Source organism: Bufo bufo, chromosome 7 (genome assembly GCF_905171765.1).
Source record: "Bufo bufo chromosome 7, aBufBuf1.1, whole genome shotgun sequence".
Lineage (NCBI taxonomy): Eukaryota > Metazoa > Chordata > Amphibia > Anura > Bufonidae > Bufo > Bufo bufo.
The window spans coordinates 22,001,541-22,027,464 of NC_053395.1; the positions used below are offsets into that span (position 1 = coordinate 22,001,541).

At 41.9% G+C, this 25,924-nt stretch overlaps 1 protein-coding gene across 3 annotated transcripts in view; it reads right to left on the reverse strand.

Moving 5' to 3' along the window:
* Nucleotides 1–25,924, reverse strand: part of CACNA1H (calcium voltage-gated channel subunit alpha1 H) — a 382,070-nt gene that overhangs the window by 37,673 nt on the left and 318,473 nt on the right. For 2 of the 3 annotated variants that reach the window (XM_040439279.1, XM_040439276.1), the window contains 7 exons: nt 22,975–23,098; nt 22,516–22,584; nt 22,257–22,441; nt 18,638–18,764; nt 17,295–17,417; nt 14,923–15,012; nt 13,627–13,840 (listed from right to left, as the gene is read on the reverse strand). In XM_040439279.1, coding sequence (XP_040295213.1) covers nt 13,627–13,840; nt 14,923–15,012; nt 17,295–17,417; nt 18,638–18,764; nt 22,257–22,441; nt 22,516–22,584; nt 22,975–23,098 — 932 coding nt within the window. The remainder of the gene's footprint in view (nt 1–13,626; nt 13,841–14,922; nt 15,013–17,294; nt 17,418–18,637; nt 18,765–22,256; nt 22,442–22,515; nt 22,585–22,974; nt 23,099–25,924) is intronic. The other variant, XM_040439277.1, reaches the window with a different exon arrangement.

Below are 25,924 nucleotides of genomic sequence, written 5' to 3' on the forward strand. Positions count from 1 at the left end.
TGTCATCAGTTCGACAAATGCAATTCTATGGATATTCTGTAAGTATTGCTTTAAATTCATGTGACTGATTTTTCCAAAGCAGAAGAAGCGATTTATAAAATAGATGTCGCTTCCCCTTTAAATCCAAAGCAACTGTCCCTTCCTACAAGACTGCAATATCCTGGAGCAATTCTGTCCAAAAATATTGGACACGGTTTTGACAGTGCCATTAACTGAGACAAAATCGTTCTCCTTCCTCCCCAATAAAATCTATATCCACCTGTCACTTGTCTGCAGCCTTCCTTAGAAGTGGTCTGGAGCAGACATGGGCAGCCGCCTAATGCCGCCCTGCAATATCTTATACTATATCCAGTAGTAGCTTATGAAAAACTCAAAATTCTGACTTATAATCTATGAGAAAGACTGGTAATGATCCTACAAGACTGCAAAACTAGTACTTCTCACAGCTGAGGGTTTGTTACCGTTGCATCCAGTCCAGACAACTAAATGCATCATCAATCTTATTACAATGTTTCAGTACAGGTAAAATGTATCAGTCTGGATACAACAACAACAAACCCTCAGCTGTAAGTAAGTATTAGGGCTGTACAGGTTTTCAGCCTCTATCATCATGAATGTTCATATTCACTAACAGTAAGCAGAGGTCCTGCCGATTAGAAATAGAAAAAAGTGATATTATAAAGTTGATGAATATGGGGTAGTTATTGTTAAAGGGATGGACAATAACCAACATTAATCACCTACCTGCAGGATAAATAATAAAGGTATGGTTTCTAGAGATCTGACAACTGGGACTCCTGGGTTCCCTATGTGAATGGACCAGCAGTGCGCATGCGCTAGCCACCAAGTTCCCTAAATGAATGGAGCAGTGGTGTGCATGTGCTGGTCCTGAGTCCCTTGTGTATGTGGAGCGGTGGTGTCACAATCAGTGTGGGGGGTAACTCCACACTGAACACAGGAGGGAAGGGGGATAGTAACTGGGCCTGGAAACTAGGGAAGAAATAGGTCACCTCCTGGACAACCCTAATCCAGGCCCTGACTACCTATCAATATAAATAGACCTTGAAGGTAGGAATATTCATATGCAGGATACCTAGGCCCTGATTTCCTTATAAGGCCCTGGAATAGGTTTAGGACCAGAGACAACCCATTCCTCCCCAGAGGAACAAATGGAAGTTTCTGTCTCAGGCCCAGATACAACAGGGAATATAACAAATACAAACAAACGCAACACTTAACTTCTGTAGAGATGGAAGAACAGGAACCTCACACCAGCTCAGCCAAACCCAGATGACCTCACACCAGCTCAGCCAAACCCAAATCAAGCTATCTACCGCATAGTCAGAAGGGTGGGGTCAGACTATAAAGGGTAGAAGTGATGACCACTGAGCAACAGCTGAGAAAAGAGAAGTGGTCATTAACCCTATCAACACTGAATAAAGAGAAATCAAGGAGGCTGTTAGATTCCTCCACGCTCAGCCAGTCTCTCTGATCTTCTGACACCAGTCACCTGAGGGACCGTGACAGGTGGTGTGCATGTGCTGGTCCTGAGACCCTTGTGTATATGGAGCGGTGGTATGCATGTGCTGATCCTGAGTCCCTTGTGTATATGGGGTGGTGGTGTACATGTGCTGGCCCTGAGTTCCCTAAGTGAATGGAGTGGTGGTTTGTACAAACCGGATTCCAAAAAAGTTGGGACACTAAACAAATTGTGAATAAAAACTGAATGCAATGATGTGGAGATGGCAAATGTCAATATTTTATTTGTAATAGAACGTAGATGACAGATCAAAGGTTTAATCCGAGTAAATGTATCATTTTAAAGGAAAAATACGTTGATTCAAAATTTCACGGTGTCAACAAATCCCCAAAAAGTTGGGAGAAGTAGCAATAAGAGGCTGGAAAAAGTAAATTTGAGCATAACGAAGAGCTGGAAGACCAATTAACACTAATTAGGTCAATTGGCAACATGATTGGGTATAAAAAGAGCTTCTCAGAGTGGCAGTGTCTCTCAGAAGCCAAGATGGGTAGAGGATCACCAATTTCCACAATGTTGTGCAGAAAGATAGTGGAGCAATATCAGAAAGGTGTTACCCAGCGAAAAAACTGCAAAGACTTTGCATCTATCATCATCAACTGTGCATAACATCATCCGAAGATTCAGAGAATCTGGAACAATCTCTGTTCGTAAGGGTCAAGGCCGTAAAACCATACTGGATGCCCGTGATCTCCGGGCCCTTAAACGACACTGCACCACAAACAGGAATGCTACTGTAAAGGAAATCCCAGAATGGGCTCAGGAATACTTCCAGAAACCATTGTCAGTGAACACAATCCACCGTGCCATCCGCCATCGCCAGCTGAAACTCTACAGTGCAAAGAAGAAGCCATTTCTAAGCAAGATCCACAAGCTCAGGCGTTTTCACTGGGCCAGGGATCATTTAAAATGGAGTGTGGCAAAATGGAAGACTGTTCTGTGGTCAGACGAGTCACGATTCGAAGTTCTTTTTGGAAATCTGGGACGCCATGTCATCCGGACCAAAGAGGACAAGGACAACCCAAGTTGTTATCAACGCTCAGTTCAGAAGCCTGCATCTCTGATGGTATGGAGTTGCATGAGTGTGTGTGGCATGGGCAGCTTGCATGTCTGGAAAGGCACCATCAATGCAGAAAAATATATTCAGGTTCTAGAACAACATATGCTCCCATCCAGACGTCATCTCTTTCAGGGAAGACCCTGCATTTTTCAACAAGATAATGCCAGACCACATTCTGCATCAATCACAACATCATGGCTGCGTAGGAGAAGGATCCGGGTACTGAAATGGCCAGTCTGCAGTCCAGATCTTTCACTTATAGAGAACATTTGGCGCATCATAAAGAGGAAGGTGCAACAAAGAAGGCCCAAGACGATTGAACAGTTAGAGGCCTGTATTAGACAAGAATGGGAGAGCATTCCTATTTCTAAACTTGAGAAACTGGTCTCCTCGGTCCCCAGACGTCTGTTGAGTGTTGTAAGAAGAAGGGGAGATGCCACACAGTGGTGAAAATGGCCTTGTCCCAACTTTTTTGGGATTTGTTGACACCATGAAATTCTGATTCAACATATTTTTCCCTTAAAATGGTACATTTTCTCAGTTTAAACTTTTGTTCCGTGATTTATGTTCTATTCTGAATAAAATATTAGAAGTTGGCACCTCCACATCATTGCATTCAGTTTTTATTCACGATTTGTATAGTGTCCCAACTTTTTTGGAATCCGGTTTGTATGTTCCAGTCCTGAGTTCCCTGTGTATATGGATTGGTTGTGCGCATGTACTGGTCTTTAGTTCCCTGCGGGAATTGAGTGGAGGTGCACTGGTCCTGAGTTCCCTGTGTATATGGATTGGTTGTGTGCATGTACTGGTCTTAAAGTGGCTATCCGAGCCTGGAAAATCAGTGTGAGGGGCCTGGGCATATGGGGGGGGGGGGGGGGATCCCGGGCTCGGAAACCCCTTTTAAGTTCTCTGTATGAATGGAGCAGTGTTCCACATGCACTGTCCTGACTTTCCTGTATGAATGGAGCGATGGTGTGCATCTGCTGGTCCTAAGTTTCCTAAATGACTGGAGTGGTGGTGCGCATTTGCTGGTCCCAATGTAAAGTGTAAATTCAATTGTGGTGTGCATGCACTGGTCCTGAGTTTTGTGTATATGGAATGGTGGTGCTGGTCCTGAGTTCCCTGCGTGAATGGATTGGTGGTGTGTATGTGCTGTTCCTGAGTGCCGTGTGTGAACAGAGTTGTCATGCGCATGTGCTGGTCCTGAGCTCTCTGTGTGAATGGATTGGTGGTGCACAGATCCTGAGTTCCCTGTGTGAATGCAGCCATGGTTGGCTTGTGCACCACCACTTCGTTCACACAGGGACTTAGGGATCCAGGTTCTCATCATCAGCGGGGTTCCCAGATGTTGTACCCCCAGTGATCATACATTTATCACCTATCCTAACCAACCCTTTAAAAACGACCACCCACCCACACTTTCACAAACCTACAATCCACATCATAGGATCCTGGATGAAATTGTGATGAATGAATACAGTCCAGTTACATTCCACATGTATTCGTCATCTTAACCTAAACAAGTGGCAGATTTTATCTGATGCCAAATGTAAGAAATTTCAGTAAAGACGCTGCACAAGTAGAAGTGTAGTCATCTGCGCCAGGCGAGCTGATGAATTATATGGAACGTGTTACCACCTCTGCAAATCTAGACCCAGGGGAACGTAAGGAAACAGGTGAAGCGTGTGATGTGGGTTACTGTATTACCAGGACTGGAAGATAATGGCATCGGATGGTTATGGGATCACTGAAAGATGGACCAGAGATTACAGAAGTATTCTCACGGGGGTCAGTATTACAGCTTCTAAAGGCCTGTAGCCATCCCATGGACCCATTGGCTCAAGTCTTACCGAATCAAGGGGGGTATCCGCATAGCAATAGTAGTTTTAGCAATCCTGACAGAAGAGCCTGTGTTTGCTTCCCCTTCCATGACCCTTGGACCAGGGGTGCAGCTCAAGGGGGCCCAAGGGTTACTTTCAGAAGACACCAATAATGTAGATGGGGGCACTCTTGTGACTTTTGTATTGGGCCCAGGAGCATCTAGTTATATGTCTCCCATGGGTCACTTTCCATCCCCGTTGCTTCTTATAAAGTACTTCCTGTGCGGAGAACTGATGGGACCAAGCCTTGCACTTGAGACCTCCTGGGAGCACCCCAAAATGGCCAACTGTGAGTTATGCATTAACTCCTCTCCCCCTGTTCATGGTCTGGTCCCTGGGATTGTGTGTGCAAAATCACGACTGTAGGGATATATGTACATGCTTACTTTCCAAGTCTCCTGAAACCTTTAGGAGGCTTCTAGAAAAAGGAGAGGCCACCTGGACTCCTGGAAGAGTTGGCAAATCTGCTGGGCACCAGGAGAGTCCTTCATGAACTGTATGTGGAGCAGAGATGTTGCCTCATCAGACTCAGCGCCCTCATTGAAATGTGCCCCGAGGGGGCTAAGCTGCCGTACAGAATGAGGCGTGGCCAGAAATCGGGATGTGGACTGTGGAAAGGTGTGTGGTTATGTGGCACACGCTCAGTCCCCCGGAGGAGAATGTCCAATAGTTGGCATGTATGTATGTGTGTGTACATGATCCTTTTGGGTCAACCATTGTGTTGCAGACCACTGTCCATCCAATGCTACGCCTCTGAAGGAACGGGACTCATCTCGGAAACAACAAGAAGAAGACGAAGAATCGCCAAGAGCTACAACAAAAGGAGAAACTTTTTCCTCCCAGTGGAGGAGCGAGGATAATGGTTTTATTTGGCGTTAGTCTATTTACTAAAGGACAATTGTGATCAGTCTCTAAATAATCTTAAGGAGATAAATCTGCGGCAGCCGGCTTCTTTGTGCAGTTTGGTTACAAAGCGCAAGGAGGGCGTCAGCGATTGAACACGATACAATGCGGCTCACGGATTCGGAATTAAAAACAAATGATTATGGTTTTATTTTTAGCAAACAATCGCATTTCTGGCGGCTTGTAGTGGATTTTCGGGGCTGTGATCTACTTTTTTTTCGCCCCGGTTAAACAATACTGAAGTGATGAATAATCCTCTGATTGTGGAAAGTTATACAGAGCGCTCCTGCATTTAAATCTGACATTTTCTATCTCCTTTCAGCAAGGCACAAAATATACAGAGGAATCAAGATATATTCTGCCACGGGTTATATGCAGCATGAAGATAAACCTGCACACAGCGGGACTATCTACTTGTATCTAGTGATATGGAGCATGCTGGTATAACCCGGGCATCTCCTGTATATAACTATATATGTACAGCTGGTATAACCCGGGCATTTGCTGTATATAACTATATATGTACAGCTGGTATAACCCGGGCATTTGCTGTATATAATTATATATGTACAGCCGGTATAAGTTATACATCTTCTTGTATATAGTGATATGGAGCATGCTGGTATAACCTGGGCATCTCCTGTATATAATTATATATCTACAGCCGGTATATGTTATACATCTTCTTGTATATAGTGATATGGAGCATGCTGGTATAACCTGGGTATCTCCTGTATATAATTATATATGTACAGCCGGTATAAGTTATACATCTTCTTGTATATAGTGATATGGAGCATGCTGGTATAACCTGGGTATCTCCTGTATATAATTATATATGTACAGCCGGTATAAGTTATACATCTTCTTGTATATAGTGATATGGAGCATGCTGGTATAACCTGGGTATCTCCTGTATATAATTATATATGTACAGCTGGTATAAGTTATACATCTTCTTGTATATAGTGATATGGATCATGCTGGTATAACCTGGGTATCTCCTGTATATAATTATATATGTACAGCTGGTATAAGTTATACATCTTCTTGTATATAGTGATATGGAGCATGCTGGTATAACCTGGGTATCTCCTGTATATAATTATATATGTACAGCTGGTATAAGTTATACATCTTCTTGTATATAGTGATATGGAGCATGCTGGTATAACCTGGGCATCTCCTGTATATAATTATATATGTACAGCTGGTATAAGTTATACAGCTTCTTGTATATAGTGATATGGAGCATGCTGGTATAACCTGGGCATCTCCTGTATATAATTATATCTGTACAGCTGGTATAAGTTATACATCTTCTTGTATCTAGTGATATGGACCATGCTGGCATAACCTGGGCATCTCCTGTATATAATTATATATGTACAGCTGGTATAAGTTATACATCTTCTTGTATATAGTGATATGGAGCATGCTGGTATAACCTGGGTATCTCCTGTATATAATTATATATGTACAGCTGGTATAAGTTATACATCTTCTTGTATATAGTGATATGGATCATGCTGGTATAACCTGGGTATCTCCTGTATATAATTATATATGTACAGCCGGTATAAGTTATACATCTTCTTGTATATAGTGATATGGAGCATGCTGGTATAACCTGGGCATCTCCTGTACATAATTATATATGTACAGCTGGTATAAGTTATACATCTTCTTGTATATAGTGATATGGACCATGCTGGTATAACCTGGGTAACTCCTGTATATAATTATATATGTACAGCTGGTATAAGTTATACATCTTCTTGTATATAGTGATATGGAGCATGCTGGTATAACCTGGGTAACTCCTGTATATAATTATATATGTACAGCTGGTATAAGTTATACATCTTCTTGTATATAGTGATATGGACCGTGCTGGTATAACCTGGGCATCTCCTGTATATAATTATATATGTACAGCTGGTATAAGTTATACATCTTCTTGTATATAGTGATATGGACCGTGCTGGTATAACCTGGGCATCTCCTGTATATAATTATATATGTACAGCTGGTATAAGTTATACATCTTCTTGTATATAGTGATACGGACCGTGCTGGTATAACCTGGGCATCTCCTGTATATAATTATATATGTACAGCTGGTATAAGTTATACATCTTCTTGTATATAGTGATATGGAGCATGCTGGTATAACGTGGGCATCTCCTGTATATAATTATATATGTACAGCTGGTATAATTTATACATCCTCTTGTATATAGTGATATGGAGCATGCTGGTATAACCTGGGTATCTCCTGTATATAATTATATATGTACAGCTGGTATAAGTTATACATCTTCCTGTATATAGTGATATGGACCATGCTGGTATAACCTGGGCATCCCCTGTATATAATTATATATGTACAGCTGGTATAAGTTATACATCTTCTTGTATATAGTGATATGGAGCATGCTGGTATAACCTGGGTATCTCCTGTATATAATTATATATGTACAGCTGGTATAAGTTATACATCTTCTTGTATATAGTGATATGGAGCATGCTGGTATAACCTGGGCATCTCCTGTATATAATTATATATGTACAGCTGGTATAAGTTATACATCTTCTTGTATATAGTGATATGGAGCATGCTGGTATAACCTGGGCATCTCCTGTATATAATTATATATGTACAGCTGGTATAAGTTATACATCTTCTTGTATATAGTGATACGGACCGTGCTGGTATAACCTGGGCATCTCCTGTATATAATTATATATGTACAGCTGGTATAAGTTATACATCTTCTTGTATATAGTGATATGGAGCATGCTGGTATAACGTGGGCATCTCCTGTATATAATTATATATGTACAGCTGGTATAATTTATACATCCTCTTGTATATAGTGATATGGAGCATGCTGGTATAACCTGGGTATCTCCTGTATATAATTATATATGTACAGCTGGTATAAGTTATACATCTTCCTGTATATAGTGATATGGACCATGCTGGTATAACCTGGGCATCCCCTGTATATAATTATATATGTACAGCTGGTATAAGTTATACATCTTCTTGTATATAGTGATATGGAGCATGCTGGTATAACCTGGGCATCTCCTGTATATAATTATATACGTACAGCTGGTATAAGTTATACATCTTCTTATATATAGTGATATGGAGCATGCTGGTATAACCTGGGCATCTCCTGTATATAATTATATACGTACAGCTGGTATAAGTTATACATCTTCTTATATATAGTGATATGGAGCATGCTGGTATAACCTGGGTATCTCCTGTATATAATTATATATGTACAGCTGGTATAAGTTATACATCTTCTTGTATATAGTGATATGGAGCATGCTGGTATAACCTGGGCATCTCCTGTATATAATTATATATGTACAGCTGGTATAAGTTATACATCTTCTTGTATATAGTGATATGGAGCATGCTGGTATAACCTGGGTATCTCCTGTATATAATTATATATGTACAGCTGGTATAAGTTATACATCTTCTTGTATATAGTGATATGGACCATGCTGGTATAACCTGGGCATCTCCTGTATATAATTATATATGCACAGCTGGTATAAGTTATATAAGTTCACAATGTCCCTTTAAGACTGAAGGCAGGTTACAGGTTGGTCTGGTCAAGAACTATCACTAAAGTGTTTACTGATTAACTGTGATGCCGCTGTCACTGTGAATAAAGAAACAGATCTGTATTAAATAAGCCAACTGTGAATTCTATTCCACATCCCTGACAAGAATATTACTGCAGATATAGAAGAGCTATTTGTGCTAAGATAGAGCTATAGGACATGGAGATGCCATTACATGACTCAGTGCATCCACAAAAATGTGAAATTCAGAAACATGATGGAACACAGTTTAACGCTAAGTTCTCAACTTCTACTAGGTATGCAGCAGGGGCATGAAAGTCATGGCTTACATTGAATAGCATATTGTGTTAGATTGTATGTATGTACATGCCAAACACTTAGAGCCTAAAACTCCAAAGATCTAATGATTGTAAGATCTAAATCTCAAAGCAACTAAAGTTTAGAATATACAAAGCTCAAAACATCCAAAACTTAGAAGATGCACAGCTCAGAATATCCAAAGAAGATTTAAATGTCAAAAGACCCAAACCTCAGAAGAATCAAAGTTCAGAAGATTCAAAAGTCAGAAGAACCAAGATCCTAGAAATATACAATACTCAATGAACCCAAACCTCAGATTTAACCAATGCCAAAGATTCCAAGCTCAGAAAAGTCAAGGTTCAGAAGATTCAAAGCTCAGAAAGTCCAAAGCTCAGAATAATCAAAGTTCAGGAGATTGTAAGCCCAGCAAATTTAAAGCTAAGAAAATCTGAAGTGCAAAAAAATCCAAAGAAAATTAAATGCTCAGAAGATCCAAAGCTCAGAAGATTCAACGCTCAGAAGAGCCAACACCCAGAAGACTCAAAGCTGAAAAAAACCCTCAGAAGATACAAAGCTCAGAAGATTCAAAGAGAAGATTCAAAGCTCAGAAGACTTGAAACTCAAAAGAACCAAAGAAGATCCAAAGCTCAAAAGACAAAAACCTCAGAAAAACCAAAGCTCAGATGAACAAAAGATTCAGAGCTCAGAAGGTTCAAAGCCCAGAAGACCCAATGCTGAGAAGATTCAAAACTAAAACAATCCAACGCTCAAAAGAACCAAAAACCTAACCAAAATTGCAAAGATTCAAAGAACTTGGTTAACACCCAGAAAAAACAGCTCATTATTTTGGAAGTGTTATCATAATGCTACAAATCAACCATGTAGCTTGGCCCACAAAGCTCTTCTCTACCTCAAGTCTTGTAGTGGCCTTGGTGGTCCAGTTAGTTTCTTTAGTATTGCAGAGAATAATGAACTATTTTTGTGTAGAATCAGAACATAAAGCTTGAACTGTCCTCAAATATCGAGCGAGAAGCTGAATCTGCTTGATACGTGAGGACAGCTTCTCCTCAGTACATAAATAATGTGTCCCTGTCCCTATTTTCCTTTAGCTGCAGTATTTTGTGTGCCTCCAGTACAGGAAGGGGTTAAAGACCAAATGCAAATCCAATCGCCTGTAAGTGGAAGAAGGAGATTCATAAGGTTAAAATCAAAAACAATCAAGTCTCCTATTCCCTCTCCCACTTAGATACTGTCGTCCTGCCCTTGCTTGGAGGCAGTCACCCGGCACTGAATGTAATGTGGCCGCTTGTCTGGGGAACCCTTCAACATATTTAGGATAATTTCTCCCAATTGTTTTTTATTTTATTTCCTGGTGGATGAAATGCGTTTTTTGGATGTGTAATTTGTCTTACGGCATTGTCTTGTGCAGTCGGGCTAGTCCTATCCCATTATATCTCAACCCTCTGTGCACTAAGCACATTCCAAAGACAATCACCCAGATAGTATCACAGCGAGATGCTCTTTTCGATAGGCAAACCCTGGTAGACTTCTGGAGAAGTGACCATAAATTACATACACAGCTGCTATTGTATTTAGATGTTAACCACTCGCCCTGAAATCCCTCATGGTAAGCATGCTGGGTAAGTCATTTTACAGCAAATAGTCCATGCGTTCCATTGTATGCACCAAGACTACTGAACCTGGCTGATGTCTGAACAAGTTGGTTTCAGGATAAATGCCCTCCCCTATGAGCACAATATACACAAGTGTCAGGCCACAGCAATCACAAACGCAACCAGTTTGTAATGGGTTGTACAGGATACTCTCTTCCAGAAACAGAGCCACCTCTGTCCACAGGTTCTTTGTGGTATCACAGCACAGCCATAGTACCAGACACGGTATGATGCTGTTTGTGGAAAAAAATCATCCACGTTTTTTCTAATCTTGTACAACCCCTTTAACAGGGAAAAGGACCAAAGATTCCTTTTCTACAGACTTCAGTTTTATAAATGATACATGGTAGGTGGGGGCCCTGTTACTGATTTCACATTGAGGTCCACAAGCTTCACCTTGAACACCATTGGCACCCCAACGAAGAACAAAGGGTTCCAAGTCATTAGTAACTAATCCTGGACCATACTGGTCATACATGGAAACTAACTTAAAGGGGATTCCTCTCTGTCCATAACTAGACTTCCCTGACATGGCTCTTCTTTGAAAATGCCACTCGCTGATCTCAGTGGTGGCATCTTTTTGATTGTGGTCAATGCAGCACTATTGAGAACCATGGTGGTTCCAAGGTGCCCAGTTCTTTTGGGCTAGGAACTAGTGTAGTAGAAGCCCCAACCAATAAGTTACCTAATGGTGTCCAACCAGAATTAGATTTTCCATCCAATATTAGTTGGGATGTAGGTCAAGGATTGATCAGCGATGGCTGCTGAAACAATATTGAACTATTCCGATCATCTCAGAGTTTTGATTCTCTTTTCAGCTAACTTACATTAGAAATCTAGACTATCTGCATCTGGGCACACATTTTACCCTTTGATAATGCAGCTTTCTGGGAAAACTGAGTAGTTGGGCAATGGGGATGTGGCCAGGGATCGAAAAGAGGAAGGTAGTAGGCACCCAGTTCAAGCAAAATCTACTCTACTAAAGGTTTTTGAGCCTTGGTTGAACATCAGATTTTCCCATAATCATTGACATCGTCGCCCCAGCATTGTGATGTCACTGATAAATCAGGGTAGTCTCAGTTTGTCCTCCATTGAAATAATAGTATCAATAATAGTATCATTACAAAATCAATAAAAAATGATCATTAGAATCTTGGGATTCCAAATGCTACATTTAGGTTTCTCTGCTCGGCCTACGTTCCACATGCAGCCTGGGTTTTTCATGCAGGGACATGCGTTCACATTTCTACATTCTAGATGCGTCTACGGAGGTTTGAGAGGAAAAGGCGGCAGAGTGAGTGTCAGTCATCAAAGGTCACGAGTGACTGTTACATGATGCAATCTCCTGTGTCTGGCAGAGCTCTATACATAACGGGTGGCACTGTGCATCATTCAGAGGTAGGGTCATCTAAAGGCCTGGTTAAGCAGGAGATATACAGTAGGTACATGCATATGGGAGCTGGGTGCAAACTTGAGTTTAGTAAAGCAGCAATGCAAGTGATAGTGGCGCCTGATAGGACTTGCATTGGACTCATTGCATATAAGCTTAGGCCAGGGGCATACAGGAGAAATCACCTAATCATCGATGTATCATAATACTATAAACCATGTAAGGTTAGAAGACCAGCCATATAATGCAGGCATACATATATGGATGAGAAGTGGCCATAGGCATTAGATGTTGCCTCACTTTCCATGATGGACCAAATATAATTTGGATGTGTATGCTTATATGTATGCACATCGCTACTCTGGTAGTTTTAGGTAGCTGGTAGTTCTATATTTTAAGGGCCTTGTACCAACAGTGGTATTTTTAAACATGTCTGTCACTTAAAAAGGTTACAATATTGGGGTCCAGGAGGTCCAACCTCTACTAATGTCTTGAACAAATGGTTCCTAGTGCAGGTCTGTGATAGGTACATCTCCAATGACCTCAATGAAAGTCATGGATAGCTATGAGGGCTCTAATAGTTTGGCAACTCAACCAGTGGTTTGGTGCTTTCCCATTTAGGACATCAGTAGTGGTCCCAGCTCCAGGACCCTCACCCATATGACATGACATCATCAGAATACTCCCGTAAAGGAAGATCTATCTGAGACTTTGTGCATACTTGAGATTTATCCATCAACTTTCTATTATCATTAATTTAAAAAAAATCTAAATGAGTAAAAAAGTCGGTGATGGACAAAAGTAACAAATTTTCTTTGGAGATGTTGACCTAAGGTTCGTGAAGATGTCTTTATTCAAGGATGGTCACCTTAAAGTTGGTGGTGCTGCCCATAGCCACCCCAAGTGCAAGGATACAGAGACCCTAACTGGGCCATGACCAATATTGGCTCTCTTACAATCATGGCCCCAAAAATTGGACCCTGATCTAGTCAATGACTGCAATGTTCTCATGGGCAGCTCCATCATGGTCCTACGCTCTCCCCTTAGAAACAGTAACTTTTTAAAAAATTAACCTGAAAGAAAACTAAAATTCCTGCAAGTCGCCCGGTCCCTCTCAATAACTGACTACTCGGTTGCATCCTGTTTCCATCTCAAAAGGTTTTCCTTGAGTTGGCCGCACTACGAATTTCTCTATGTAGCTTAAGCTCTAGTTAGGCTACGGCGGCAGGCAGGGCTCAGAAAGATTTTTTGTTAAACAGTCTACCGACCAGACATATACAACGCCTTACTCCTGCGCTTTTTCTCCAGACGTCTCTGCCGTTTCTCCTCCCTACGACGGGCCTCCTCCGCCTCCTGGTGCTGGCGGCACTTGTGAAAGTTCTCCACCACCACGCCCACAAACATGTTCAGCACAAAGAAGCTGACGATGAGGAGGAATGAGATGAAGTACAGCAGCATCCATGGGTTGTGGTTCCGGATTGGCTGCAAGGTAATGGAAATGTGGTCATTATACAATATGAAATCCATGGAGATTACCCATTATACTGATTTGTCATTGGTCACTCGATGACCAGGCTCCTCCCACTTATAGAACATATAGTGGTCAATATAAATGATCCTTAACTCATAATATTTAAGGTACTAAAAGTGCTGAGAATCATAGGAAAAGAAGCTGCTATGGGGCCCAAAAACCAAAGTGGTTTATCTCCACTCAGACATATCCCTGTACTGTAACATCACTGTGATTATTATCTCTGTACTGTGACATCACTGTGTATATTATCCCTGTACTGTGACATCATTGTGAGCATCATCCCTGTATTGTGACATCACTGTGTCTATTATCAATCTACTGTGACATCACTGCGTGCATTATCCCTGTACTGTGACATCATTTTGTATGCATTATCCCTGTACTGTGACATCACTGTGTGCATTATTCCTTTACTGTGACATCACTGTGTGCATTATTCATTTACTGTGACATCACTGTGTGTATTATTCCTTTACTGTGACATCACTGTGTGCATTATCCTGTATTGTGACATCACTGTGTTCATTATCACTGTGCTAAAATTAAATCACCAAAATTATAATCTTTCGTGTTCTGGTTGAGCTGGGCCCCATTTCAACTTCAAGGTTAATTGTTACTCCGTAGCTGATAGGATGAATGCTCATATGCTAGCAGAGAAACCTAGATGACTTCTAATTCACCTTCTCAATAGTGATGATCATATCTCAGTATTTATACATCGTAAAATAGTAGTCAAGACTCTAAGAATGACTCCGAATCGATGACTACAATAGACTCCGAGGAGCCCACAGGTTTAGATTTGGGTGTTATGTCTTAACAGCAAACCTCAGATGTTTTACTGCCCTGCAGTAAATGATGATGATCCTAGAGGTCATCAAGAACCTCCATGACTAAATAAAGTCATAAGGCCAAAGTTGAGGTGTTCTTCTACAGGTCTGAAGAGACGTCTAACACCCATAATAGAAGGCATCCATTCCTTACAAAACAATAAAAACAAACGACTTGGCTCAATGTTCTTTCATATTTCTACCTGAACATCGGTGGCCACAGAGTCAAGTCCATCGTACATAATGTTCACCCAGCCGTCTTTGGATGACAGGACAAAAAGTGACATAAGGGCCTTAAGAGAAACGAGAAGACGGGGCAAGATGTTAGCAATTAGCGGTGCAAAATAATTATTTTAAGGCTTAAGGTTAGGGAGCTGCAATTAGGAGATGCTACTGGCCATAACAGCTGGAGCTCCTTAAAGCACTCTGTTTTTTTTAATTTTTTTTACATATATTACCAACTCATCAGCAGTATAATAGAAGTGTAATTTGTCTCTTCCTAACTCATTTGCATCCATACATTTTGAACCTTTTCATTATGAGAACCTGGTCATGTGATCTCAAGTCTAATGTGTGAACAGGAACTCTTGTCACCTGTGGCTGACTTCATCATCACCAATCAAATCCCTCCGGGCAGCTCTCAGCACCCTTCCCACCCTCCACATTCCTCTGTATATCCCTGTATTCTGTTAGATATAATGTATCTCCTATCTAAAGGACCAGGAGTACAGATATATAGTAGGTGAGTGTATACAGTTATTAGCTGAAGTTATATAAACTTCCTGACTCACACTGCCTGCACTATCTGTGTGTGCTGACTCTCCAGTGTAGTTCTATGAGATGTAGCCTCACACTGCTCTCCTGCATGTAAGAGCTGCAACACATAGGAAAACACGGAGACCCTGCAGTGTGAGGGAACAGCTGTTCTGTGTCCCTAATCTGTCATGGCTGTTCTCAGAGGACACAGTGCAGTGAGGTGAGACTCCGTCCCCTCTGTGTCTACAAAGCCAGGCATGAAATGATCGCCGTATTTTGGACCCTACTGACCTAGCAGTTATTTTAACATCACAATAACCTTTTTATTTTCCCATCAATGGAGCTGTGTGAGGGATTATTTTTTTTATATTTTTTTAGTCCTTTTTTTTGGAAGTGGGATAACTTTTAAAAAAAGTTTTTTACAGCATTCACTATGAGGGATAACATGATCATTTTTTAGTTCAGGTTCCTAAGCCAGTACCAATTTTATGTATTGTTTTTATGTTTTATTTATTTTTTTTAAATTAAGTTTTAGATTTTTTTTTATTTTTATCATATTTAATTAGGTATTTACTGGAACCTATGTGATTGCCTACATAACACACTGCTCTATAGGCAGCCTATCAGACCCTGCTTCTGGCAGACATGGGGCATTTTGTTAGGTCATCGCAACCCATAGGTGTCCTGTGATCACAACGTGGAGGAACCAATGGGTTGACAAAGGGAGCACCCTCCCTCTGTAACCTGCTTTAATGGCTGCATTCACAGGACACTTTGGTGGTCATCAGTAGGGCTGTGCCAACTCTGAAACATATCCCTTTTTCAAGTGTCTCATCGGTGGGGAGCTGAATGTTGGGACCCCTAAAGATCATGAAAATGGAGGTCCTGTGTCCCCCTGTATAAAGGACAGAAGGGAGCACAGCACTTCACTATAGAAATAATTGGAGTGGCAGTGCACATGCCGCCGCTCCATTCATACGAGGAGACAAAGGACTTGCATCCTCATGATCAGTGGTGGTCCCAGCAGTTGGATCTCCTCCAATCAGACCATTTATTCCCTATCCTTGGTAAAATCCTCTAAGGAGCTAAGGTGTTTCTAGATAGATACATCTAGGTAGACCAGACACTTAAAGTGTACTATGCATTCTCTTAAAAGGGGTTGCCCACTTAGGTCATAGGGACATAAAATGGGGATGTATTAGATGGTTACCCATTGACTTTATAATGCTGTTTCTCCTGCTACCTCCCTAAGTGATTACAGCAGATCATAAGAGGTTCCAGAGACCTGCTCATTTTTGGAGGACCCCTTTAATATCTTTGGTTTTGCCTCATGGAAAAACTGATGTTCCCATCGATAAAAAGCGTTTTATAGCCACTGAAGTAAATCACACATAGTCCAATACAAATAATGAGCAATTAGATGAAAGAAGAGGATGTGAATAGAGATGAAAAAAGATAAAGCCATGTCTCTCAGCTTTGCAAAGATGTTATTAAAATGAGCTTTTCTTCAAGTTTCCAGGTCAGTTCTTGCATTTTATTGTCTACATCACAGCAGCTGAGCCATATGGACTAATAAGATTCCAGTAACCGCAGCCTGCTCATTGACTGGGAACCAATATCATTATGCTGCATGCTTCGGTGAAGCTCTGAGCCGCTTCCCAATAACAATCCAAGCCTGGAAATAAGTCACCATACTTTATGTAAAGAAGCTTAGTGTTGTGGGATCTACCTGACCAAAAAGGTCACTGACTGACTCATATCTGAATGGGGACAACAAATATTGTTCTCCTAAGCATTGGATGATGACTTTTTCACTTACCTGGCCGAGGTTATCGAAGTTGTATTTGCGCCTCACCCACTTGCGTGGCCCAATGCATTCTGATCTGTTGGTAACGTTGCGGACGTCCAGACCCTCACAGGAGTAGAATTTGCCTTTGAAAAGCTGGAATAGAGATAACCCAAGGTCAGATGTGTCTCAATTTATCTGTATGAGTGACAGTGGATTGTGCATACAGTAAAGTGGAATTTAGTATGATTTTTCTTATTTTTGTGGATCTAGGTATGCTTTAGTTGGATCTTGATATGATAACTTGGAATCAGGTTTGTTGGATCTTGGTATGGTAGAGCTGGATCTAGGTAAGGTTTGGTTGGATCCTGGTATGATTTTTTCGCACTAGGTTTGAATGATCTTGGAGTTGTATAGTTGGACCTTAGTATGGTTTGGGTGGATCCTGGTATGATTTTTTGGCATGGCATAGCTGGATGTACAGGTAGGTATGCTTTGAGTGGATCAAGTTATGGCTTTAGTGGGACATAGTATGGTTTGGTTAGATGTTGAGCTAATCTTACCATAGTTTTCTTAAAGAGTACCTATCCCTTTGAAAGAAAGTTCTGACATGTCATATTGCAGAGCACTAGTCCCCTTCATTTCTGATCGGCTCTGCTAGGGTCTCCTTGTAGAGCCAAGCGGGTGGTGTATAGACTCATAGACCTTCTGTGACACTATGGAACCATGTATGCTCAGCTGAGTGCTTCTACCACCTCATTTTTATGATTGGGGGGGGGGGGGGGGGGTCTCAGCACCCAGATTCTCACTGATCAAACATTCTGACATATCAAAAGTTTGTTTTAAATGATAGGTACCCTTTAGGCATGATATGGTTTATTTGGATATTGGGAAGTAGATACAGATTAAATGTGGTCCTTCTTTTAAGACCTTTGTATGGTCTTTCAAGAACCTAACTATAGTTTTCGTGGATCTTGTGATTGTTTAGGTGGATCTAACTGGTTTTGGTGGACCATGGTATTGTTTAGGTGGCTCTAAATATGGTTGTGGGGGACCTTGTACTGAGTAGTTCTAGATAAGGTTCGAGTAGATCTGGGTATGGTTTGTGTGAGTTTTGGTATAAAAAAAATGATGTGGTATTGGTGAATCTTGTGTGTAGGTTTGGTCTGATTTTGGTATTGTTTGGCCGAATTCTGGTAAAGTATGGTTTGCTTTGGCGGACATTGTGGGTAGGTCTGGGCAGATTTTGGTATTGCTTAGGGGGGTGATTTCTTAAGGTTGGGGGCTTGTCCATTTCATTAAAAAAATTCCTAACAATGAAGCCATAAACCAAGAACTCTTTTTACAGCGATCATAATTTCTACAGAATTGAATACCTGAACTCCCAAAATCCCAAAGATGATGAAAAAAGCACAGCAGATAAGGACAATATTTCCTATAGGTCGAAGAGAGGAAATTAACGTCTCCACCACTAGTTTCAGCCCCGGTGCTCTGCTGATGACCCTGAGGTAAAGACATAAAGAGGGCAAAGTCAGAAGCCAAGACTCCAATGTAAAACCTAAAACAAATGTCCTAAAAACAACCCAATAATCACTTATGTTTCATGATGTTTTGGAATTTTTTGTTGAGTGTGTTAATGTACATTTTGCTTTCCCTACTGTTGACGGTTTATGTCTGCTCTCCTTGCCTCTACCCATCGAGTCCTACATTCCTACATGTTATTTCCATCCACCGGCGATGTGCATATCTGTCTTGAACTCTCAGCCTCTGTGGACTGGAGGAATCTGTTTGCGAACAAACACTGTAACGAGTCCCTGAGTCTCTGTCTCTCCCGGGAGCCTAGAGGTCACCAAACAATTTCAGAGCTTTCTCTTTTTGCCAACTCATTCTAGCTCACTGCTCACTAATAAAACTGCAGACGACTGAGGGAAAATGCCAGTCCTAACCTGCCGAAATCAGGAGATGGAAAAGAGCTGCTAGTATTAATTTCATCTGGTCTTTGCAGACCTTTCCTGTAGTGATAAGTCTCCTCCAAAAAAATGAACCCCTTAAAGGAGTTGTCCCATCTGGACTTTTACGACATATCATAGGATATGCCATAGATTCCTCAACTTTGGTACCTACCCCTTTCTCAAGAGCGGGGATACGCATGCTCGGCGTCTTTCTTATTCACTGTTCTGGAGCTTCCAAAAAGCTGACTGAGTGCGCTCGTTGACAGAGTATACACCTTCTCTCTTTCTAACCACTGCAGCAGCTTTTGATTATGGTTGTGATCAATTGCTTCCAGTAATAGACACCCTCTGAAGGTGGTGCAGACTAAGCTCCTGAGCCTGTACCAGCACTGTACATGTAGGGCGATTTGCATGGACCCCTTGGCGACAGCACTGTGTATACAGTGAGGAACAGAAGTATTTGAACACCCTGAGATTTTGCAAGTTCTCCCACTTAGAAATCATGGAGGGGTCTGAAATTCACATTGTAGGTGCATTCCCACTCTGAGAGACAGAATAAATAAAAATATATCAGGAAATCACATTGTATGATTTTTAAAGAATTTATTTGTCTTGCACTGCTGAACGTAAGTATTTGAACACCTGAGAAACAGCAAGAATTCTGTCTCTCAAAGACCTGTTACTGTGCCTTTAAAAAGTCCACCTCTATTCCACTCATTAATCTAACTTAGCACCTGTCTGAGCTCTTTAAAGACCCCTGTCCACCCCACAGTCAGTCAGACGCCAACTACTAGCATGGGCAAGACCAAAGAGCTGTCAAAAGACACCAGAGACAAAATTGTGGACCTCCACAAGGCTGGAAAGGGCTACGGCGCAATTGGCAAGCAGCTTGGTGAAAATAGATCAACTGTTGGAGCAATTGTTAGAAAATGGAAGAGGCTAAAGACGACTGTCATTCTCCCTCGGACTGGGGCTCCATGCAAGATCTCACCTCGTGGGGTATCACTGATGATAAGAAAGGTGAGGAATCAGCCCAGAACTACAAGGGAGGAGCTGGTCAATGACATGAAGAGAGCTGGGACCACAGTTTCAAAGGTGTCGGTAGAACACTAAGCCGTCATGGTTTCAAATCATGCATTGCACGGAAGGTTCCCCTGCTCAAGTCATCACATGTCCAGGCCCGTCTGAAGTTTGCCAATGACCATCTGGATGATCCAGAGGAGGCCGGGGAGAAAGTCATGTGGTCAGATGAGACCAAAGTAGAACTTTTTGGTCTAAACTTCACTCGTCGTGTTCGGAGGAAAAAGAAGAATGAGTTGCATCCCAAGAACACCATCCCTACTGTGAAGCATGGGGGGTAACATCATGCTTTGGGGGTGCTTTTCTATGAGGGGGACAGGACGACTGCACTGTATTAAGGAGAGGATGATTAGGGCTACTTATTGTGAGATTTTGAGCAACAACCTCCTTCCCTCAGTCAAAGCACTGAAGATGAGTCGTGGTTGGGTCTTCCAACATGACAACGACCCGAAGTACACAGCCAGGATAACCAAGGAGTGGCTCCGTAAGAAGCATATCAAGGTTCTGGAGAGGCCTAGCCAGTCTCCAGACCTAAATCCAATAGAACATCTTTGGAGGGAGCTGAAACTCCGTGTTGCTCAGCGACAGCCCCGAAACCTGACAGATCTAGAGGAGATCTGTGTGGAGGAGTGGGACAAAATCCCTGCTGCAGTGTCTGCAAACCTGGTCAAGAACTACAGGAAACGTTTGACCTCTGTAATTGCAAACAAAGGCTTCTGTACCAAATATTAACACTGATTTTCTCAGGTGTTCAAATACAAGACAAATAAATTCTTTAAAAATCATACAATGTGATTTCCTGAATAAAAAAAATAAATTCTGTCTCTTAAAGTGGGAATGCACCTACAATTATTTCTAAGTGGGAGAACTTGCAAAATCTCAGGGTGTTCAAATACTTCTGTTCCTCACTGTACATGGCAGATGTCACCAGTGACAATCTACAAGAACGACACTTAAGTAGCAACTCCCTCATATGATGTTCTAATTGAAATTGAAGCCTTTAGGTACTGGGACCATCCATTAAAAGGGTATTCCAGAACTGTAATAGAGATGGTCTGTCTGAACAGTAGCAATGACGAGGCATAAGCCATGAATATTACAGTCTTAGGGCTGCTGAATGTTCATGCTGTTATCTGCCACTTGCCCTTTACTGAGCCCCATTACACAGTATTTATCTTTTCCTGGAAAAATTAGCGGCGCATATATTTTATAATAGTAGGCCTGACTCCGGTAGCCTATGTGAGAGTTTCTTGCTGGCAAGCACAATCTGCCCTTGACAATAAAATTATATTCATTTATGTCAAAATACAGCGCCAGGCTGAAAAATCCTATTAGAGGAGGAGAACCCGTGCCAAGAAAGTGAGAAGTGCACCATCTGATTAGGGCGTGGAGAGGTTTCAGATGCAGAAAGCTCAATGTCAATGAGTGGGACTGCAGCAGAATGAAGACTCCCAACCTGGTCACCACCTCATGCCACTTCTCTAGGAGCAGAGTGGTAACGGAAGCCAGTTCTGAACGGTGTTCATGGTGCTATCCGGGTAATGAAGCCACATTTCTACCTCTGAGATCATTTAGGGTTTGGACTAGGGATAGAAAATCCTCTTTGGGCTGTAAGGGTAAGTTTACATAGACTACATTCACACATACTCTGCACCGCAATCTGTGTGCATTCATCTTAAAGGGAACCTGTCACCAAGACATTCACTAGAAAACCTCATAAGGCTAGCTCTGCTGAATGTAATGATACCTTTCGCTTAGTGATCTGTTGCTTCATTCTGGAGAAAAAGTACTTTTAATCCCTGTGCAAGTCAGCAGTTAAGTGCACTGAGGGCAGGCTCAAGCTACTCTGTGCACCTTTGCTTCCTCTGTCAGACCCTTTTATTTGATAGCCAGGCCCAGGTGAGATGACCATGCAGGAATCTAATCCAACCTCGAGTAGATGACATGATTTAGGATGTTGTACCTCAATGGACGAAGGGTCCTCAGAAGCCTTAACACCCTCAGGATCCCCAAAATCTTGGCTCCTCCAGCCGACGCTAGGGACACAATGATATCAATGATGGACACAAACACCAGGACTCCATCCAGCACATTCCAGCTACTCTGAAGATAAGCGTGTTCTCCTGAGAAGAAACCCAAGGCGATCACCTAATATAGAGAAGAGGTCGTCAGAAGGCAAAGAGACGCGTGAGCCGATGGTCAAAGTAAGGATTCTGCGTTACCTTAATGGTCATCTCCACAACAAAGATCGCCGTAAAGATGTAATTGGAAACACTCAGGAATATTCGCTCCTTTGTAAATAAAACAATGTGTCAAAGGAGAGGAAGAGATGAGAATGATCTCACTTTATCATACCTAAATTGTTAAATAGAGCAGAAGATCTTATCATCTAGCATTTCATTATTCCGCACAGAAAGAGAAGGAGCATAATGAAACCAATTTCCCCAGATTCTCCTCTCAATTTCGAGTGATTTCTCTCTTTACCATTATTCATCAGATACAGATAATATCTGAGTCGAATTCATAATTTATTAGCATCTCATTACCCTACTGTACAAAGGTAAAAATGTGACTACAAAGCGTAAGAAACTACTCAAACATCCAACCTATTCCATTGTGGTCAACCTAAGTCAAGACCACGTCCCACCAAGTCACCAGGGTCTATGTTGTAGTCTTTTTACCATGCTGTTTGAGTCGATATCTGGTCTCTCTAAGGCAATGGTGATGCAGTTCAAGAAGATGAAGACGAGAACCACGTGGTCAAACATCTTGTGGGCAATAACCTTTTGGAACATCATACGAAACCTGGCCAAAGAGACAAAATGTGAATATAGGCTGTGTTCTGTATACTATGGTGGTGAAGATGATGATGGCAGAAAAAGCGGATGTCTGTGATGAAGGTGATAGATGGACATTGATGCAGATGGGTCGTGTTTAGTGGAAATTGGTAGTTGTCAGGTACCTACTCGTCCATGCTCCTGCGGCGAGTCCGGCCTCTCTAATGTGGCACTGCTGCCATTACTCCATTACCATGGCAACCAGCTAATCGGGGAGCAGGGACGCCGGGCCAATAAGGCTCGGCGCCAGCATCATGTGCTTCCTGTTGGTGGGGTATTTAAGCTAGCAACTGCTGGCCACAGTTGCCTGTGATTGGTCTTCTTGCCTCACACGCTTTTTTGTGTTTCATGTTGGTTCCTGGATTTCTGACCTTCTGCCTCTTAGTGACCTAGCCTGCTTCTTCTGGTTCTGATGTTACCTCCTGGTTTTGACACTGCTTGGTATATTACTCTGCATTTGTTTCTTCCTTGCTTCTGACGTTAATCTGGTTTGGACTCAGCCTGTCCGACCTGCCCTTTTGTCTCCCCTAAGTAGGTCTTGCACATTTATGGCTGTATTAAATAGCCCGATGTGGCAGACGATTGTCGGGAGAGAAGTGTTCCCTCCTGGCAATCGCCTGCTTGCCAGTGGAGGAGACCTCTGCTATTACATGCAGCAATCTCCTCCGCAGCGTAGGGAGAAGCGATCACTATGCCATCACTCGTGCCCATTCTGTATAGGGGTTTGCCACGGGCAGATCTGGTTAGTCATCACGATCTGCCGCCTGCAAACGATAATTTGTTAACGTCAAAATATTTGGATTGCCCGGTGAATGAGCATTTGTTCATTCATTGGGCAATCAGCGGCAGTATTATGCTCGTTAGCAATCATCTGCTGAAAAATTGGCGGGTGTAATACAGGCTTTAGTCAGGTCAGGGGCCATCGCCCAGTTGGGGGCCATCGTTTAGGGCAGATCATCTTAGTAGGTAGGGATAGTGGGTGGAGATCGGGTCTGCACTGTTTCCTAGCTGAAGTGACAGTAGTATTGTGTGTGGTGGTACAATGATCAGAGGTAGATCATGAAATTAAAGGAAACACATATATTTTGGATGAAACACCTAGAAATGATGAGATGCAAAGGGTGCATCTGCTTCCTCATCTAAAGGTGGTACCACAGATTTTCTGATACCGCGAGCTTGTGACCACCATGAATCTTAGATTACTTTATGTATACAGGGAGTGCAGAATTATTAGGCAAGTTGTATTTTTGAGGATTAATTTTATTATTGAACAACAACCATGTTCTCAATGAACCCAAAAAACTCATTAATATCAAAGCTGAATATTTTTGGAAGTAGTTTTTAGTTTGTTTTAGTTTTAGCTATTTTAGGGGGATATCTGTGTGTGCAGGTGACTATTACTGTGCATAATTATTAGGCAACTTAACAAAAAACAAATATATACCCATTCCAATTATTTATTTTTACCAGTGAAACCAATATAACATCTCAACATTCACAAATATACATTTCTGACATTCAAAAACAAAACAAAAACAAATCAGTGACCAATATAGCCACCTTTCTTTGCAAGGACACTCAAAAGCCTGCCATCCATGGATTCTGTCAGTGTTTTGATCTGTTCACCATCAACATTGCGTGCAGCAGCAACCACAGCCTCCCAGACACTGTTCAGAGAGGTGTACAGTTTTCCCTCCTTGTAAATCTCACATTTGATGATGGACCACAGGTTCTCAATGGGGTTCAGATCAGGTGAACAAGGAGGCCATGTCATTAGATTTTCTTCTTTTATACCCTTTCTTGCCAGCCACGCTGTGGAGTACTTGGACGCGTGTGATGGAGCATTGTCCTGCATGAAAATCATGTTTTTCTTGAAGGATGCAGACTTCTTCCTGTACCACTGCTTGAAGAAGGTGTCTTCCAGAAACTGGCAGTAGGACTGGGAGTTGAGCTTGACTCCATCCTCAACCCGAAAAGGCCCCACAAGCTCATCTTTGATGATACCAGCCCAAACCAGTACTCCACCTCCACCTTGCTGGCGTCTGAGTCGGACTGGAGCTCTCTGCCCTTTACCAATCCAGCCACGGGCCCATCCATCTGGCCCATCAAGACTCACTCTCATTTCATCAGTCCATAAAAGTCTTGAGATATTTCTTGGCCCAGTCTTGACGTTTCAGCTTGTGTGTCTTGTTCAGTGGTGGTCGTCTTTCAGCCTTTCTTACCTTGGCTATGTCTCTGAGTATTGCACACCTTGTGCTTTTGGGCACTCCAGTGATGTTGCAGCTCTGAAATATGGCCAAACTGGTGGCAAGTGGCATCTTGGCAGCTGCACGCTTGACTTTTCTCAGTTCATGGGCAGTTATTTTGCGCCTTGGTTTTTCCACACGCTTCTTGCGACCCTGTTGACTATTTTGAATGAAACGCTTGATTGTTCGATGATCACGCTTCAGAAGCTTTGCAATTTTAAGAGTGCTGCATCCCTCTGCAAGATATCTCACTATTTTTGACTTTTCTGAGCCTGTCAAGTCCTTCTTTTGACCCATTTTGCCAAAGGAAAGGAAGTTGCCTAATAATTATGCACACCTGATATAGGGTGTTGATGTCATTAGACCACACCCCTTCTCATTACAGAGATGCACATCACCTAATATGCTTAATTGGTAGTAGGCTTTCGAGCCTATACAGCTTGGAGTAAGACAACATGCATAAAGAGGATGATGTGGTCAAAATACTCATTTGCCTAATAATTCTGCACGCAGTGTAGAGCTGTTTTTTGCTTTTGTGTGTCGATATT